Genomic DNA, 20,482 nt, shown 5'->3' with positions numbered 1-20,482 from the left:
GAATCGAATGACACCACATGTACAATGTATATATTACTAATGTGATATTCATGAATGTGTAAAAAGGTCAATTTTAGACCTAAATCTGTCCACGTTTTGTCCTGTGGTATGGAAATGAGCCCCCCTCCCCCCTCCTCCAACCTTACTATACAATCAATCCTACTGTCAGAGCCCCTCTATACACACGAGTTTTAAACTGATGCTGTTGTTGACTTGCTCCTCTGACATTTTTATATCCCTTCCCCATTTGTTGGTAAATCAGAAAGTAACGAGGATAGTTTTTAACCTGTGAACTTTGATGCTAAATCGCCCATTGACAAATGGCAAATATTTGAAAATGTAATTCCTGCACTGGGGTAAGTTAAACTGTTCGTTTCTATTCTGATACTTGACACATTTTAAAGCCAGTTAGGGGAGTTTTGTTAAGTCTGCGTTTCCACTTGCACAATTTGAACGTCATAAAAAACGGATTTAGGGTATTAAAAGTTTCACGTGAAGTAGAAGAATTAAATTGGTATTAAGACGAAATTTCATGTACATGTGCAGAAGATAGCGTTGAAATTGCCATCCACCGATAAAAGTTTGTGTTCTGTATGAAAGATTAGGTTCTTTTGGTCACGTATATTGTAACATGTATACGATAATGGCCGTATTGTGTCCGAACTCTTCTTTACGAACTCTTCTTTACGGAGAAAATGGGATATACCTGACACTTAAATATGCACATAGCTAATTTCCTGAAATCTTACACCTTTAATAAGATGCAAACATTTCTTAAAAGTCTCTGAGGATTATTCACAAACTTGCCATATATTTAATTGTATTAAAACACATTCATGAAATAACATTCTTTGAGTTATTCAACGAACATAAAGTACATTTTTGAGATTATTTATAAAATGTCTGTTTGACGATGGTTTATGAGAGTTAATTTAGTAGTTTCTGTTGTTAATGAAGAAATATTTTAGAATAGTAATTATTTGTTAATGTTTGGACGTAAAGTACATAGAATTAATAGTACAATCTGGATAATAACTGATATATGTGTGGGGATCGTCGGGAGTAATGATTAGATGAGCGAGCATTTAGTTTGATACCGGTGATTTAGCGACACTGGGCCAACCATGTGTACATTGTGGCAAATTACGTATAATCATATCGAAATGATAAAAATTGCGTGGTATTTTATTATATAAACTGTGGGCACAGCTAGAATGAAATTTACAAATTTGCACAGTTGGATGAAAAAACGTTTGTGTGTGGAGTGGAATGTACACAAATTATAGGTTTCCCTACTCGGAATTAAAACGACAAATATGACGTGAGTGAGCCATTGGGACAGAAATATTGTATTTACATACAATTCATGAAATCTTACCAAGAACAACATTATTAATTTTCAAAACACTATCCCAAGAAAGAAAAAATTAGTGGTAAATAATGGAAAAGAATTTGATTTTCTAAAAATCATTTTGCATAGCTTTCAACATGCTGACAAAATTAAGTTATATACAGTAATATTTTCTGGTGATTTAATTTTAAGAAAATGACAATTGAGTTTCAAGTCTTTTAATTTAGATCCATACCCGGAACAGAATTGAATTAAAATGTGTCGGTGATGAAATATTTATAACTGAGTAAAATTATGCAAGCTGGTTTTTTTTAAACGTATATATTAACATGTTTATATAAACTAAAATACCAAGTACTTTGCTTGTTGTTCTAGCGTACTAGTGTACCATAATTCTCCATTTAAAAATTTCTGCAGCTGATAAATGGATAAAACTGTCATTTATAGTGCATTCATTGCTGTCTCTTTAAAATATTTACCTGAAGAAAAAAAACCCATTAATTTTTATAGCACTTTGTTACTGTTATAAATTTATTGAAACCCATTAAAGTGACTTGTAATGACTTTAAGAGCAGCAGGGCGTCAATTACATGAAATATGTATAGGTAATCAGTTTCAATTCATGCAAGTGACATTATATACATCCAGAAGTTCGCTATGTATAAATATAGAATGGATTTTGTTGCATCAACTCTAAACTTGTTTGTACTTCCAAAGTTAAACAAATTTTGTGGTTGAATTTATTTATTTTTAATTCTGACACCTAATGGTAAAAATGTACTTTACAGTTGAAGTATGAAAACATAGAATTATGAATTTTAAAGAAGTCACTACTGTTTGAAAATATTGCTGATTGATGAAACATTTAATTAGATTATAATATTAGAATTTCTAATAAAGTGTAAGAATGTATATTGATCACGAATAAGCGTTAGAACCACTATAGATGTGAAAGACGCTAGCTTTATGTGAAACAAATGGTATTTTTATTATTAAGGAGAAAATGATTGTATTATAATATATTATATTTGATTAAAGAAAGAACAAAGGTATATATATATATTATTAAAGATGCATGCCTCTAGCGAAAAGTACCTGTTTGATCCTCACTGAAAATCTAATTGGAATACCAAAATGCAAATGAATATTGAAAATGTATTTTGATCAGTAATTATTGTAAAGTCTTTGATGTATCACAAGAAATTGTATCTGGTTGAAATATTAAAGATGGTAAACCTAATAAGTATAAGCTTTGACTAAAACTAATTAGCGTTAATAAGGAACCTACAGACTTCCAGATTTTCGCAGATAAGGGTTATAAGTTAGTTACTAATTCTGTTTGTTTAGACACAATCAAAGTATTTTGCTGTCGATCATTAACTGACTGGTCCCTAGGAATAAGTGGACACTGTCCAGTATTTGTCCACTACCTGTACCAATTACTGATATTAATATTGCTGACCAGTATGGGGGTCAAATATAATTAACATCTTGGCTGATTGGATATATTGTTGATCTAAATTCCGAATTAGGGATCTGTCCTTAGAATGATCACTGCTGACCACTGCGGCCCCCACCATCTGACCGATGACCGCCACAGGTCCATCCAATCAAGCAGATATTTGCTGGCAGCCCTGATTAATATATGGGTATGGCTTTTCAATCTGGCCAAAGAGGGATCATTAGATGATTTTAATTGGAAACATGTTCCATCACTGTGAAAGACATTAAACGTGTCCAGTCCCCACTTGGAGATGTCAAACTACCCTCATAGTTCACATTCTGAAAATTAATCTGTACCTTAAACTTATATACTCTCTAGCTCGGAGAATGGATACAGAATATTGAATGGCAGACATTTGTGGTGGAATTTCTTTCCTTGATAGACTTGATGTTGTTTTAGACAGTACAGTCTACAAATTTCCAGTGTACCATTTCAAGATAATGATGTTTTGGTAGGTCAGCAAGTCCCAAAGGGCCCCATGACTGACCACAACTTTGAAGGGGCAGAAATTGCCTAATGACCATTAGGATTGTGTCCCTGGCTTGACCCAGCCCATGGTCAGCGAAACTTGACCAGAAGTGGCTAGATAAGAGCTGTTAGCTGTTGTATAGAGGGCACACATGCTCCAGTGAAATGGAGATAATTTGTTTTCAAAGCTTTTAATGAAATCCATGTGACTCGGATGGTGGGGAATTTGCTATTCCTTGGGTTGCTGTTGGAATTGACTAATTCCAAGAATTTTTGCAGAAGGCAGATTTTTATTCCAACTTGATAAGGATATTAGTGTAAGGTAATGGAAGAAAATTTTCCTGATTAAATAAATCTGCCACGGTAATTCTGGGCCTGTGTAATGGTGATGCGTATCAATTTTTGAACTGGTGAAATGAGTCGGGAGTACAGATTGAGTACGTGTTGAGACCTTTGAACCTTAATTAACGATCATGTTTGCAATTAGATTAAAACTTGTTAAAATGTCACAGCTAGGAATAGCTGGAACCTCCGTGTTTTTCGTATTTAATTAAGAATGATTCTCGGAATCTGAGATACATATACACGAAGCTGATGATTTCCCTAGTTACAAGATCATGGTAATGACAAGCTGAAATTTTACAGTTTTTGTTGGCAAACCATATCAGGCCTTTGTTTAATAATAAAAAGTGTATGGAATCTTATTTTCATATGCGATGAATAAAGCATGTTTATTTTATGAAATACTCATCAAAAATATGTTTTCATAAATGGAACAGAATTAAAGATTAAAGACATTTTTTCAGATAAAGTGATAATTAGTGCAAGTAGTCTAAAAAGTAGATATGTTGAATTTATACCAAGTGTATTTGAGTTGGCAGAAAAGTGTTGAGTTTACACATTCAAATCTCTTGGTCTTCTTCCGTAAAGATATATTATAAATCTATTCACTTGAAAGAATTGTGAAGAAAAGTGGAATAATTTAATTGGCCGTATTTTTGTATGTCTGTGTGTTTGTGTGTGGTTTCGACAAGGGTCTTTAGTAGACATGATGTGTTGGGTATAGTAGACTAGGCAAAAGATTGATGGCCGAATAAAACCTGTACTTACCCTCGAATCAATGCTAACTATAGCTTATAATTCAACACACACAGCCAGAAGGTCACTTCCAAGTGTCGTTTTTAGCTCCACCCTTCCTCCAAAAAAAGACCAATCAAATTTTAAATGGATCTTGACCTTCAACCCAGCTGTGTGTTAATTTCACTAAACTAAAACTCCTCTTTTACAGTGACTGGGAAATATTTAGGAGTCATATGTGTTGGATTACTACTTTGAAAGTATAATGACAGTTTTATTTATTTTTTTCCCTAACAGAAATTGACGCATAATGTTGTGTACTTAATTCATTATTTGTATTCTATATAGTGAAAAATAGGGAATAAAATTACTAAATAAATAGCATTATCTAAATTGTTAAAAAAAGAAATTGTATTGTGAAGGATTTGCAGTCATAAGATGTAGTGGAGAGATTTTCTTCTACTAATGAATAATGAATTTACGAGTTGGATTTGGTGGTTGTTCGCCAAGACACATAAATAACAGAGGGAAATGGAGAATAATTGAAAGCTGACATTAAGCTATAGCGCCTGTTATAGAGCCTGAAAATTGACAGGATTTCTTAACCTCAAATCATAGACAAACAGACATGGGTTTTTTCACAACGGCTATCAAATTACCATTACCTATCTGAAAATGAAGTAGTGCTATGTTGTTCCATTTTCTTGTTTAATTTCTACACCCTGATAGATGTGTTTCCCTAGCAGCAGGAATGGAGAGATATGGGTTAAATAGTATTTTAAGCAGACACCAGCGGAAGATAGTACGCAGCATGGGTGGGGAAGATCGCCCTGGCGATTCGGACCCACCCTGGACGGCTAGGGGACCACAATTACGGGTAGAGTTTACTGTGTAATCACTATCAACATGGAAATCGTGGAAACACATCTGAAGGAAGAAAAAGCTGTGTGTTTTATTGTGAGGGATAGAAACAGTGTACATGGGCAGGGGGTGATTCATCACCAAGTCAAACTCAGTGAGACAAGGGAGACAACTCATAGAGCTAACACTCCAGCAAGATCTGACATCATCATATCTTCACAATTATATAACATTCTTTTTGTTATTTAATTTGTATATCTCCAGCTGTCGGTAATTCAATAGAACTGTTTTATCTTTATGGTGCTTTCTCTGCCTCTCCACATCGGATGCGGTACCGATAGGTCTAGCTCAACAGCCATGGAACTGAATTGAATTGTACTCCAGTTTTTCGTCCATATTTTTCAAGTATGGTGATTTGCTAGTGTAAGAGCTACATGGACTGTATATTGATTCCATCTTAGCAACCTATGGTGGTAGAAACTGGAGTGAGCTGTCCCGTCCATCGCGTGATTGACGCAAATCAATGGCCCTTGTTCATTTCAGGAACTGTGTGAATTATGACATTCATTCCAAGTCTGATTTACGAGCTTCCCCATACAATGCAATGTTATACATACGCATTAAAAAGTTATTTTTTCCATTGTATTGTTAGGAGAAGATTCCTTCCCAGCTTAAATTTAAATTGATCATTTATATATATCGCATCCACAGTCACACATAGCAATTCACATACAGTCTGTCAACAAACTTATATTACGTAAAGATAAATACTTATATAACTACAGGTTTGTAAAAACCAACACTTCAAATGCACAGTATCCAGATTAGATAACAAAATTTTAAAAATGATTAATTTTGAAGAAAGAAAAAAAGTGAAATGAAAACATCAATAAAATATACATTTATATATATACTGTATATTTTTATTATCATTAAATTCAAACAATAGAAAATCTTTCGTGCGGAATTCTCATAAATCTTTCCTTTGTGGAAAGGAAATAAAAATTTTGTGTGTATCTTTTTAAAGATTTCATCTGCAAAGACTTCTCTTTTATTTCTCTTTTTTATTTAACATGTTTAATACTTCCTTGTGAGTTGAGAGAACTTGAGATAAAAAATCGCTCAGTGGCACAATGTCGTGTACAACATTTTTACTTTTTATTTGTCAATATCATTCGGTACCTGTTTAGCAAAGTGTCCTAGTTTCACTCGAGTTTTTAGCCTTAGTCTCTATTTGTTTAGAATTTTGCCTGGTGAGTTCGATCCTGGCAACGAAAAGTTTTTCTGATAAGGGCCTATGCCTTGTATTATCAGAGCCAGCTACATAGTGAACTGCGAAATCCCAGCTAAATTTAGGTCACTCAAATATGTTTATTTATTTGATTAAGCAGAGACAGGGCTAATGTCATGGGTTTATCAGTTGATATTATATATATTCCTCTAAAGCCGTTTGAAATTTTAAATGACAAACAATTCTAAAGATAAAATGTATCTTTTGATATCACATGGATTAAGTTAAAATACACTTTAACGACACATTTTCATAATTAAAAGTAATTTTTATTTTTATTTTAAGCTATAGAGCAATAATTTTTTCATTTGAAAATTTTTTAATCAATATGATGACATCTAATGTTAAAAATTGATATTGATTTATTTCCATACAAAATATTCATCAATTTATTTGATATAATGTGACAGATACTTTCTGCTATAGACAAAAATATTCTTATCTGGGAAAATAACATCCGGTTTAGGTTTTACTCGTGTGGAATTGATTGAACTGGTTCATAATCGGATCACTTGTTAAGTATGACATATGAAAGATGATTGTGGACTTTAACAATAGACCATGATGTTTTGACATGACAGACAAATTGTGGCAGTTCCCACAGCGATAAATATACAATCAATTCTTTCAATGTTGACAAAGTTTTAGCAAATCAAGATATGGAAAAAATGTAAAATTACACTCATTGCTACAAAATAAAAGTAAAATTATATGTAAATAAAGCGGTTAAACAATAAATTTGTCCAAGCAAATTTAAAAAAATTATGTTGGCTTTTTGTAGGTATTTTACATTTTATATAAATTGAGTTATTTATACTGTACGCAAGAATGAATATATACACACAATTTTTACATAAAAATAAAGGAAATGGTTGGCGACTTAATTAAATGCTATGATATATGAATTTATACAAGCTAGTCTGCTACAAGCTTAATATGTTGTGGAGTTTTAAATAGAGGCAATTAATTTGTCACTGGGGACCTGTCAGCTGGCTGTGACAAGTCGAGGAAGAATTATGTATCTCCTGAACAATTAAGGCAGAGATACCAAATGTAAAGGCTTATGTGGAGTCTGTGTAAGGTATATGTAATAATGCATAAGGCCAGGCCAGAGAAATTTTTTATGAGTGTTGACAGTAGAGCAATATGACATGTCATTTGTTATGATGTGGTAAGTGGTGATATTGTCCCGAGGGTTGCTTAGTTTAGGCTCGGAGACACATCCCATCCCATTGTACTATAGAGAAGGTCTGATATTGACAGCTTATAGAGTGGTCAGTCATCTTGTTGAACTGTCACCAGCTACCCTGGGGCTGACCGACTCACAAAAACCCCTGTATACCCTAAACAAGGCTCATTATATCAGTGTGTGGAGTTTTGTGTAAGGCCTACATAACCACTGCTCTTAGTGGTACTAATATACTCACATGTGGCCAGTCTCGGATTCTAACTCGACCAACATGTCAAGAAAAATTCTTGGAAAGTTGCTAGGTTGGTATCTAATCTATATCTAGTTTCATTGTAAATGATTCTCTTTGTATATTTTTAATATATTTTATTTCAGATTAAATGTGAGAAATTTCTTCGTTTAAACTTATAATTTATTTTGAATGTGTTTGTTTTGCAATTAATTTATTTATTTTATTTTATTTTTTTTCATGATTTTGTTTTACTCTTCTTAATTCGTTTAATTGAAACATTCGTCAGTAATTCTTATTTAAATCTTTTATGTAGCATTCATACGTAATTCTCATTTAAATCTTATCAAAATGGCTTCACTGTGGCGTATCATATTTCATAAGTGTACTTAATACATGTCATTGTATGTTCATTCCCTACAAATCATTAGTGTTTTGAAAATGTCATTGAAAATAATTTCAGCAGAAAAATTCCTTTGGGATATCCTATTTCGTGTATTTTAAAATTTTGAGGCACAGATCATGATAATCGTAACTACTTCAGTTGTGCATGTGTCCGGAATGGTTTGAAACTTTATTGATGGAAATTCGTTGATGTGTTTCGAAGGTAGTGGTGTTCGAGAGAGAACAAATTTACTAATAGGTTTTGAGCAGTGAACGGATCTGCGTCTGAACTCCTGTAGATTTGTGCGGGGCTGTGATATGATTCTGACAAGTTTTGATGGATGGACTCGGAAATCATTTCTGACAATCGGCCATATTTCCCTGCTTAAAGAAATTACATACCCACGATAACAATTTTTATCTCTCCGAAATCATGGAGCTCCCACATTGACGATCCTGGGTTTTAGTTAGAGGCCACCAACTTTTAATCAAGCCTACATATTTTCTGCTTAAACGCATTCTCTATCTTCCCATTTAAATTGTCCTCTGTTGTAATTATTTAACCAAGACGGTTTTCAAACCTATGAATACAGAAGACTTGGCTGTCTGAGACTGGGACGTGACTGAGTCCGGCCGACACATGGAAAGTGAAATTGTGTTTATATTTTTTTTATTTGTGTGTGTATGTCTGTTGAAATTGGAGTGTTGTGGACACAGAAGCCATTATTTTGGTTAGTATATATTGAATAAATCATCGGCATGAAATTGCTTGATTGAATATTTTCCTGCCTTCAGTCCATATAGATAAGTGGTGATTTGGTTTGGAAATATCAAATGTTATAAATTTCGGAAACAATACTTTCTGGGGAATAGCTGTGTTTATATGAGTGGTCGTGCACTACCAACTTGTGATATGCCTCTTTTAAAATGGTGGCTAGGTTTAATGTGATTTGGGCCGTGCCATTTTCTATTTTTGCCATTCAACACTTTTACAAGATTTTGGGTAAGATTCTTTGCGTTTTTATTGGATTACAGGGAAAATTTGAGATGGGACCCAATGATGTCTTTCATCCAATTTGTCTTTGATTGGGAACGAATTCCTATTAATTTGTGATCATTCATAGCTCGGTAGCCAAGGTAATTAAATTGGGGGCTTGATGTGGGAAATATTGTTATTGAATCAGAAAATTTTGGCATTAGTGTCATGAGATTTGTGAAATGTACTCTAGTCGTTCCTTTCAGAAATCTCATTATCCTAAAGCAGCAAATAGAAGCTTCGCGTCTATAATGGCCGTTTCTGTAGAGGTGGGTCTGCCTCTCCTGTCGTAATTGGGGAGGAAAAGAGGACCCCGGTTAATATCTTTGGCTGATGATATAGGCTTGAGCTTGCCATGGAATAATTCTTTTGCATTTCAACAGCCTTTTCACAGTGTTATTGCAGAACCGAGGATTTCTAGGGCAATACCAGTATTATAGTGTGAATTGAATTTGTGAGTTTTGCTGAATTTAATTTGATAACCTTTTCGCTCTTCAACTGCAATCACCATAGCATCGAGTCCCTCAAGTGCATCCAAGCACGGCTTGAGTTGTTCATCACCTCTGTGAGAAACTGCAGGGTCAGAGGTACAGTCTCACTGACTTTTATCAAAATTTCTTGCTTCTAAATTACATCATAGCTCTACTGTTGGCACACACATCTGAGGGCATAAGTTTGAACCCTGTTCGGGTGCATTGACAGACCCATCAAATCGCAAGACATCAAAAAATACGGTTTTGCTTTCTCTAACTTAAATCTGTTCTCAAAGCCGGAAACAGTTTTTTCTAGAAATCCATTTAGGATTAGTTTCACTATAAGCATTTGATAACGTGTTTATTTACATGCGTTATATGGTACACTAACCCCTACCATTACAACCATTCATGTCAGGCAAGCCAAATCTGAATGGATACATTATTTGTTTTTAACTTCTATTCAGAATGCTTTTTCAATTGTAAATATAAATCTCAAATGGAGATTGACTGGATTTTAATTTGAATTGAATATCCAGGCTAGTTATCAGACGGTATTTCATTCAAAAAATTCATGTGTTGGTTTTTTTTTCTGCAAACGTGTTGTAACAAGAAGTGCTTGTGTGATTGGTAACTACACCGGGTATTTCACGGGTCAACGCATCATTGATCATCGATCAGTAGCGATTTGGCCAACTATAATGTATTATTATAAGATATATCGGGTGTCTTTTCCTCGTAATTTACACCAGGAGGATCTCTGGAATTTCAAAACATACCCCTCGTAGTAGAACCCAGGTAGGAGAGCCCTTAGGGAGTTAGATCTGATTCAGGGCTGAAACCTCAGTCAAGCTTGACTCCATTGTATGCATAAGTATAGCTTGGATTTTATTCACCTGACAAATTTCTTGGTTGGGAGGTAGAAATTAGGTGTTGGTTTAATTGTTAAATCGTGGAATTAAATGTCGGTCTGATCTGAGTTAATGACAGGCTTGATATAGTGTCTTATAGACACGTACCCACAGAATAATCAGTTACCAGAAGTCAACATTGACAGGGTATTTCACCCTCAGCAACTGAGTGAAATCTCAGCATGATAATTAAAAATCTGGATTAAGGAAAATATAAAACAAAGATTCAAGGGAATCACACAAAGATATACAATTACTGTCTTTTCAGGAGGTTAATACAAGTTATGATAACCTGATAAAAATAACTAAGGGCGATTGCGTAAATTATAGCATTTCATAGTAATTCATCTTGTTTTATCAGCATGCAAAATTGTAGTTAATATATAAATTGAATGCATGCATTGAATGAAATGTAAATTATAAATCTATCCTAGAAAAAATTTCTGGACCTGGAATCAATTTGAACATGTACAAACATATTGAATCAGGTGTAGCTTATTAAACACACAGTACAGATGTGAATAGGATGTTACAGCACTCCCACTACCCTCCCTTTCCCTTCCCCCTCCCCCTCCAAATCCAAAAAATATCTAGCCCCATTTCAAATGAAAAGTCAGGTAAGGAAATCTAGTACAGTTAGTTTAATGACATCAGTTGCCTGTTTTCATTCATCAAAGTATAGTTAGTTTTCACAATAGACTTTATTAGTTAATTTTTCTTTACATTCATTTAAAGTGAAATTAGAATTACACATGTCTTATCGTATAAATCAATTTGCTGGAGTATCTGATGCTGCTTGAATATTTTTCATGCTTTTTTCCACTAAAAAATTGTACTTATTTTGCTCCATTCGACCCTCACTGAAAGTTTCACAAATTTTGTGTTCTGTTTTTAGATTGACATATTTACTGCATTCCTTTAAGATGTAAGCTAATACAAAACACATTTATATGCATACACCACGCTTTATTCAAGGTTGGCAGCGAATTTAGTTCGGGTAAAAATTGCATCTTAAAAAACTACTAGCAAAACTCTCTTTATTTCCTAAGGATCTCCATACTTATAAGTATTTCTTAATTAAGACTTTAGAAATTTTAAACATACTTTTGTGTTTCATTTCAAAATGCTCGTGTTATATTTCACTTGAAGGCAGATTTTAAGTGGAATTATAAAAATGTTAACTTTTTTTTTACAGCCAGGATGCTGTTTATACCACGATGTCTGATTATCTTAAGTTTTATTGGTCGATGACTGATTTCTTAATTTTGTGTTTCAGGTGATGGGTTGGACAATAGTGTAGGATCAGGGGAGGGAACTGCTGATGAAGACGCTGACGGTGACAGGTCAAACTCAAAAAGACAGAAAAAACGGGGAATATTTCCAAAAGTAGCAACAAATATCATGCGGGCATGGTTATTTCAACATTTAACGGTGAGTGATAAACAAATATTTGTTGAAGCATAATTATTCATTTGTAATTATGATAAAGGCAATGTTAAGAAATAAGATGGGCTCAAAAGCATAATCCATCATTCTATCGAGGGAAAGGTAAATGGAAAGAAAGGGTTAAAACAAAATAATCCAAAGGATTTACCATTCATCAGTATCTAGAAGATAAACCGTTTTAAAAAGTTAAAATACAAGATAGAAATCGAAAGCTTAACCATTCATTTGTGTAAAAATAGACAAATAGATGATAAATACATTTCAAGAATGACAATATCGTTTTCATTTGTCGTAACACGCCATTATTTGATAATCAAGTGATCGGTAAGAATTAGGAGCAATTTGTCCAGCATAGCTTTTGGGAGATAAAAATGAGTTTATGTCGATGATATGTAATTTGCTTTAAGCGCTAAAGTAATCATTCAGATTCATTTATAAACATATTTACACTGAATTATGAATTAAAAAATTATAATAAAACAGAATATGGATCTATGGTCGAGACTATTCCGTCAAATGATAGCATTGGTGTGTAATTACTGCAGATTGTCGACCAAGACTTTTATAATGAAAAATGTCAGAAAATGATGAATGCTTTGAGGCCGGGGATGAGGGATGGAAATTTTGATGTAATTTGTTTCCATATCGCTGTAGTCCTTGTGTAATCCCCTTTTTAACAAGTAGTTGATATGTCAGTGCGTATCCACGCAGTTTGGCCGGCCCTACTATATCACCGTATCACAACTAAATCCCCTATCATCGAGGATTTCATATTGGCCGTAGAGAGAATATGAAATATGAAATATTTATTTTGTATCTGGAGATAGAGCAGCATTATCTGTGAAATGAATCTGCTTCTAGAACGACATCATTAGCATATAAAGAAAATGTCATCTTCCGCTGAGAGCTGCTCGCACCGTCCTGCACGGTATTACGGGGATTGAGACCAGCATTGATAGGGTATTGAAGAGGGTTAACGGGTCGACCTCAAAACGGAAGAGAAACAAGGGACACAATCCATTCGGGAAAGTTTGTGTGCTCCTACATAAAAATGGCCAAGTATCACCAAACACCAGCTTCTTTCTTCGAACACTCTCTGCGTTTAGATGCAGTAGTCATTTAGAAAAACCAATGATGGGCGTTGAAGAATACAAAAACACAAGGACAGACATTTTGAAGTAAACAGCTGATTTTCCAGTTCATAAGGTGCGAGATTTCATCCCCGATAAATGGAATGGACAAAGGTTAATAAGAAATCACACATGCGAACAATAGGTATACATCAACCAATCACACGGCGGCTCACAGTTACACTTAACGGATCCCCCATAGCGGTCATTATTGTTTTCTGTTTTGATTTATACCATTTCGAAACATGTTACGTCCATCGGTAAATGGTGGTTACTGACATCGACTCTTAACTACCAACACCCTCATCGACGAGGCGGTCTTTTAGAGGGAAAAACCATTTACATTTCATTGTTAAAATTTTATGACTATTTGACACTTTGAACAAATAATGAAAGAATTGTAGAAGTTTGGAAATTAATTTTTTGTCAATAATTGATAGCTACTACCATAGAAAACGCCCCCATTAAAATTGTCTGTGTAGAGTTCGGGAAATAAAACAATTACATGATTGACATTAGATGTTTGTAATATGCAGGCTGCTTTCATTGGCTGGATGGTCAGAGTTTGAAATCGAAAACAAAAATTGCAAAGACTGTATTTGGTAATGAATAATCAAAATGGATTATTGGAATTAACACTTGTAAACATTTATAGCATGAACATTTCCATTTAATTGTAAATTTATGAAGATGCTAAAAATGGTTTAATACCTATCAATTTATTTCTGAATTTTGACATTTTGCTTCTTGAAACATGTTTAAATGTTAAAACATTTGTGCAGGGTCATTTTGTTTTCTCGTGAATTTCCACAAAAAATGGTTCAAAAGATTTTATGTTTAGATAAAAGCTGTGTCTGTGTCGTTAGGAGCTTGGAATTCTACCGTTTTGTTGTTTACGTATTTATTTCATTGTTTCTTACGATATAATGGAGAAAGTCTCGGATAGCGTGTCAGGCTGGAGATGGCTAGTTACAGAACACTAATGTCTTCATTAATGAATCTCACGACACCATTGACGGAGGTGTCCCCAACAGACGTCCATCGTGCAGGGAGGTTCTAACGCGGTGACAAAGCAGACGACACCAACGTGTTATTATAAAGCCTATCAACCAATCTCACTTTCCCCCTTATCAGTCTTTCAATAAATCGTATCTGATTTCTGTTTAAAGAAGGGAAAATATAAAGGGCAAAGGGATTTATTAATGCATTTGGTCACTGAAAAGAAGAGGGTCATATCGAGATATCTGCCGGAATCCTAATCTAGATTTTAACCTGATACAAACAGATAATAGTGACTATTTTGTTAATCAAATCAACTGGAAATACCTTGGATATCCTTCTTTTCCTTTTTCAAGACAAAGTCTAACTTCTTTTCCTTTTTCAAGACAAAGTCTAATTTAGGAATAGATCTTTATCAAGTGATTTTCTTTTTTCTTTTTTTACAAACTCTAGTTGATAGCATTTAAGATAAGTTCAGAGAAATGATATGATTTTCTTTCCTCCAAATATTTGTACCAAAGTTCTTTCTAATTCCAGATACATTGAGAACTTTATGACATTTGGGTGTTCATTTCATAGAAAATTTTATTAGATTGTTTTGTGGATTGATATTATCGTAATTCTGAACCTTTGGAACTTCATTATAATGTGTCCAAAATCATTATTAGATTATCGTAAAATCAGAGCAATGGTTGATCATTTGGACAAGTTTAATCACAAGGATTTTCCCCATCTGTGAACTATGTAGGAATAATTTGAAGATGACACTTGAATGGGAACAGTCATTTGGGTCGATGGACACAATCGGCCAGACCAAGTACCATCAGTATCTCTGACCATTGTAAGCCACCACCCCATACCTGGGTCTTTGTCCAACGGTCACTACATGTCCAGCTGCTTTGTCCACCCCACTGAATGACCACTCGACAGTGACAAATTAGGTATTGATGACCACTCCAGTTCCGACCACTAATATTTGTTTAAAAGATTTCACCCTGTAATCTGACTTTGAGACCAATTGTTTACTTTGTAAATATATACGGTTTCTGTTAAAACACGAATTACTGATTAATAACAAGAATATTGTCACATTAAGGCTAGGAGTATTCAATAGATACCGGATATCAAAACAGAATTCATGTCGTCTAATAGAAGAAAAAAACAAACATCTTATTTTGATGCTTTCTCAGCTAATTCTCCATTCCATTTTCTGATGAAATAAAAACGATGATTTTACAATACACTTTGACCTGAAAGTTTACTTTTCTATAATTATTTTTGCCAAACAACCACTGACAAAACATTTAAATTAACTTCAAGAAAAAAATAAACATTGAGTCTGTGTATTTCCTAAACATTACTTGTTATTCCAAGGATATTTTACGCTGTAGTTCTCAACTCAACTTTTGCATACGGCCATTTGTGTGATCATGTGACCAAGTAAAATAGAGGTCTGTGTGCCAGAGGAAGTAAATCACCGTCACTCTGGACAAGAAAATCACGGGGCTGGCGATACTGTCATCATTACCACAAAAAACTCTGACAGTTTGGCCCACCATTACCATTCTTCACCACCTAGTGGGGCCAAAATCACCAGGCAAAGCTGACAAAATGACTGTTCCGCTACCGAAATGGCTTCCCTTATGTTATAGTATTTAGTGATTGACCGTAATTAGACAGAGATTCCTCAAACTTTTTAAGATCAATTGATCAAGTTGACAATTTGAGTATTCCTTTTCGGAAAAAGGTTACGGTCTAAGTGTGGTGTCGGTGGTCGGGAAAACTTTGCCTACCTTTTGATTGGTTGAGTCCGCAGACCAGATCTGCCTGGTTATTACAGACGACGTCCAAAGATGTGTCTCGGTATCGCAGACTCTTCATTAACTACTTAATAACCGGTCGTTTCAGAGAAATAACGGTTTATTTACATCAAAATTGATCGTTGAAATTAAATAGCATCAAATCCATTAGTGAATTAAGGGTCTTACTTTTTAAGCCAACACTTGAATGATTTATAATTCCAAAAATTTATTACAAGGATATTTTCTGAATTACTGATGCACTTTTTGATAAAAGTGTCTCAAATCAATTAAACTATTTATTTATTTCCTGTAGAAAGTTAAAATGACATGTTAAAATATTTTAACGTAACATGCAATTGATTATAAAATTTCATACAGCTTTAGATTTAAATAAGTCAGATTTAGTTTTACATAGTTAAAAAGATAACTGTAGCGTTTTGTAAATCATAGCTTTTTAAAGATCTGACATACAGAAAAATTGCACTTGAGTTTCAAACGAGTCTGTTGTGCAGCACTTGAGTTGATAAATTTTTTTAAAGATATGGACAAAAATGTGATAGACAGCGGATAAATAAAACACAAACATATTACGGGCCACTCATGTGGACGAGAAGACTGTTACGCAAGTGTTGGGGCAATTTGAGAGCCAGTATTGGGGTTTGTTTGCAGAGGATCGGCAGGGGATCGTAGAAAGATGTGGTGACAATATTATGATGGATAGTTTGAGTACATTGTATATTGTGATGAAATTGAAATCAATAAATGGCCAAAACAATGATGGGGTTTGGAGGGCCTCCTAACCTACAGATCAGCACTTGTGGAGGAATATTGATCCACGCAAATGGGAGTTTGATTCAAACATGGACAAAGGTCCCTTCTAATTATCGTTCATTTAAAACCGTCGTCCAGTTTTGGTAGGTTAATGCAGTTTTCCCCTAGAATCGAGTGCTCCCTAAGGAGGGGTGCAATTTGGTACAATATCTATTTTACTTTGATTGAAATTGGATTGACATGTTTTGCATAGCAAATGTCCCAGTTGGGAAAACATAGGGTCGAAGGTCACGTATGGGTGCTCACTCACCGACAATTCCGGGCGCACTTGGCTCGAAGCGTGCTCCAACATTCATGCCGATACCTGCGCCCATTAGATCTCAGACAAATACACTTATCTCTGTATAGATATATATTTCCTCCAATTTTATGTCCAATTGACTTCAAAATTAATACAATCAATTTCCAATAGACCTGACCAAAATTTACATAAAATGTTTTTTAGTATTCTGCACATTTTATTTGGCACTCTATTGAATTACGAGGGCGAAAAAGCTCTTGAACATAGCCCTTTACCAATAACTATCGAAACAGGAGCATTTAATTCAATATTCTTTACTGTAAGGCTAACCGACAGATAAGAGGCCTATCAAATTTGCTGAAAGCCTCAACATTCGGAGTCTGTCGAGACGAAACCTCGTCTTGACAGCGAAGCATAGATCTCCATGACAACATGCAATAGCTTTTATGTTCTTGTTACAATTTTTTTTGGCCATTTTGTCATTGTGGAAGGAATATAAATCTATGCTCTGTTTAGGCTAGCAGTAAAATGTAGACTTTGTAAGACTTGTTATACAACAGTTTAGTTGGTAGTCAAACTAATGTTGTTGGGTTTTTTTTCTTTTAACGAAAAATTTTAGTCATTTTCTTTCTTGAATTTAATTAACCAATTATGCAAGATATTCTTTTTATTTAAGGAAAGTGAATATTCATTGATAGAGCAGTCACTGTTGTGTTGATGAATATTGTTTATTGATGGTTATATGATATTTATAGATTTTGTTTTTGTTTACAGCATCCTTACCCGTCAGAAGAACAAAAGAAACAGTTAGCTCAAGATACAGGACTAACAATATTACAAGTCAATAACTGGTGAGTACTGTCTCTTTTAACACCATTTCAGCACAATAAATGATTTATGATCCATCAAAATATTCACACAACACCATGACAATAAACTACAAGGCAGCAACAGAAATGAAAATAATATTAAAAGGATTCAAGTCGCATGTCAAAATTCACCAACAGATATGTCCCCTTATCTCACAGTCAGCAGTTATCTCCCCTTATCACTTCATAGAAGTTATTCCCCTTGCATACTCTAGCTACTTTGTATAGCTTATAGTTAGTCCCCTTGTCTCTATTGAAAGTTGTGTCTCTGAGCCACTTCTGGAAAATCCAAATTCGAGGTGTAAATGTTCAAACTGCCCTAGAAAAGTTTGTTTCTGAAAAAGATCTATGCGGCACAGGTATAGATTGAATTGGAACCAATTATAAAAATGCATTACCTCCAGTTTATGAAAAAAGGAAGAGAACTGTTTTTTGGTGTGTTGACACATTGTGTGGGTTTTTTACATGACTTCTGGAAAGTCCAACAGAGTTTTGTATAGTGTGTTGATGTATTGTGGAGAGAGAATCCACTTCTCAGTGAGAGGAAAATAGAGGAGGGCAAACCAGTGTGCTCACATAAATTGTGGAAGATGTTCCAGCTATGTTCAACATTGTGATGGGTTTGACATGCGAGGGAACAGCTTCACAGTATGTTTGTGGAGTTGGTGTGATGTATTGTCCCGAGCTCCACTACACCGTTACACTGGAGGTGTTGCATGAAATTACGGTGTTTCCAAAACAACATGTGCTTCCTTCCTCCCGACAATTCCTCACAGTGCCCCCTGGTGGTGACGGAAGCAATTCAAATATACATATCCCGTCACCTCGATCATAAAATGTCAAAATCTTGGTTCATTTCATTTGGCAAAAAATTACCAAGAAGTCGTATATGACATTTGACACGGAGCGAATTTCATTGTCTGGTTTTACTAATGATTTAGACGTCGGAAAGTAAAAATATTAGAGCAGACTTCTTGTAAAAAATGTTACATATTTCTTAAGTGAAGTAATTATTAAACACTACTAACAATCACTGTTTAAAAGGCTATTGTCTCAAAAATTCATTTTAGAATTAAAATATTTGATAAAAAAAAATTGACAGAATCGGTGTTGAGTGGAAACGAGCATAAACAAAGATATTATTGTAAGCTCCATACACTATTATTACAATTACGACACCACCCCCAGTCAGAAATGATCAGTCTGTGATAGAATTAACCGGGGTGATCATTCTTTGGCTTTCTTTATGATCAATGTCAACAATTTTCATAAAAACTCCTCGTCTGAATGGGGTGTTAATGAAAAAGTGTTTAAAGTGCCGTGATCCGTATGTATTGGTGCTTGGTACTGTTCCGACCTCTCCATGCAATTATGCTCAGTGAAAACGGTATCTAGTGGTACGGACCATTGTTTATCTAACTGGCACAGGTTTAAAATGAAATTTAAAATCCGATTAAAGAGAAAGAATTATGCAACTGCATACTATCAAATTTCCAGATACAATCTTTGGTTTTGAAACTTTGTGTTTGGATAATGGTGTGGCCCCAAAAATGACACCCGTATCAATCTATTTAATCAAGAGCAGGGATTATAGCACCTATGGAAATGAAACTCTGCCGGAAAGTTCAATTGTATGGTGATTTTTTTTCCACTATTGAATCTTTGAAGGGAAAATAAAAGGCCACTTGATGGTGATTAGCCTGTCGTGCTGTCGGACTGGTCTCGGACGGCGGTTGGTTGATCGTGTATCGAAGACAGAGTATTGATATTAACGATTTTGACGAATTATATTGTTGAAAAGGACGTAGAAATATCTTCATAATTATGAAATTATAGGCAATTACGCAAAAGTGGAGAAAAAAGGAATTCTGTAGCCTTCAGCATTATATACGCTTTGCTGGTCGGCATGACCCTGTGTGTGTAATGGTCGAGTAAGTTTGGAATTTCAGTATATATCAAGTACATTGTAGGTTATACTTCACCCAGAAACAGGACAAGGAAATGACCAGGAGATGGTGGAATTACAGAAAATAAAATCAACATTAAAAACCATAACTGGGTTTTTTTCTGACGAGAGCTTCATTACGAAATCGACCAGCCATTTTTACCTTTAATAATAGGATGAAGTCTACCTACAGCCTTAAATCTGTTTGACAGAAATAACAAATGTCTTTTATTCTTCTGTCCAGTCCATCTGTGTCTGTCTGACTTTATTCACTCTCTGGTCAGTTGTCCGACTGCGACTTCGTCCACCCAAAGGCCATCGCCTGACTGTCTTTTGACCACAAACATCTTCCATAACAGTTCCTGTCATAATCCAGTGCGATCAGTCCGTCCATGGAACTTGCTCAGTTAGAGTAGCACAGATAGCAGACCTATTATGTGTGTTT

General features: G+C 34.6%; 1 protein-coding gene across 4 annotated transcripts in view; it reads left to right on the top strand.

Moving 5' to 3' along the window:
• Positions 1-20,482, top strand: part of LOC138317977 (homeobox protein Meis1-like) — a 114,667-nt gene that overhangs the window by 71,231 nt on the left and 22,954 nt on the right. For all 4 annotated transcript variants that reach the window (XM_069259972.1, XM_069259974.1, XM_069259973.1 and 1 more), the window contains 2 exons: positions 12,051-12,205; positions 17,998-18,074. In XM_069259972.1, the coding sequence (XP_069116073.1) occupies positions 12,051-12,205; positions 17,998-18,074 (232 nt within the window). The remainder of the gene's footprint in view (positions 1-12,050; positions 12,206-17,997; positions 18,075-20,482) is intronic.

Source organism: Argopecten irradians, chromosome 3 (assembly GCF_041381155.1).
Source record: "Argopecten irradians isolate NY chromosome 3, Ai_NY, whole genome shotgun sequence".
NCBI classification, from domain to species: Eukaryota; Metazoa; Mollusca; class Bivalvia; order Pectinida; family Pectinidae; genus Argopecten; species Argopecten irradians.
The sequence above is the reverse complement of the archived record's forward strand: the minus strand, read 5'-3'. Positions and strand labels throughout refer to the sequence as shown.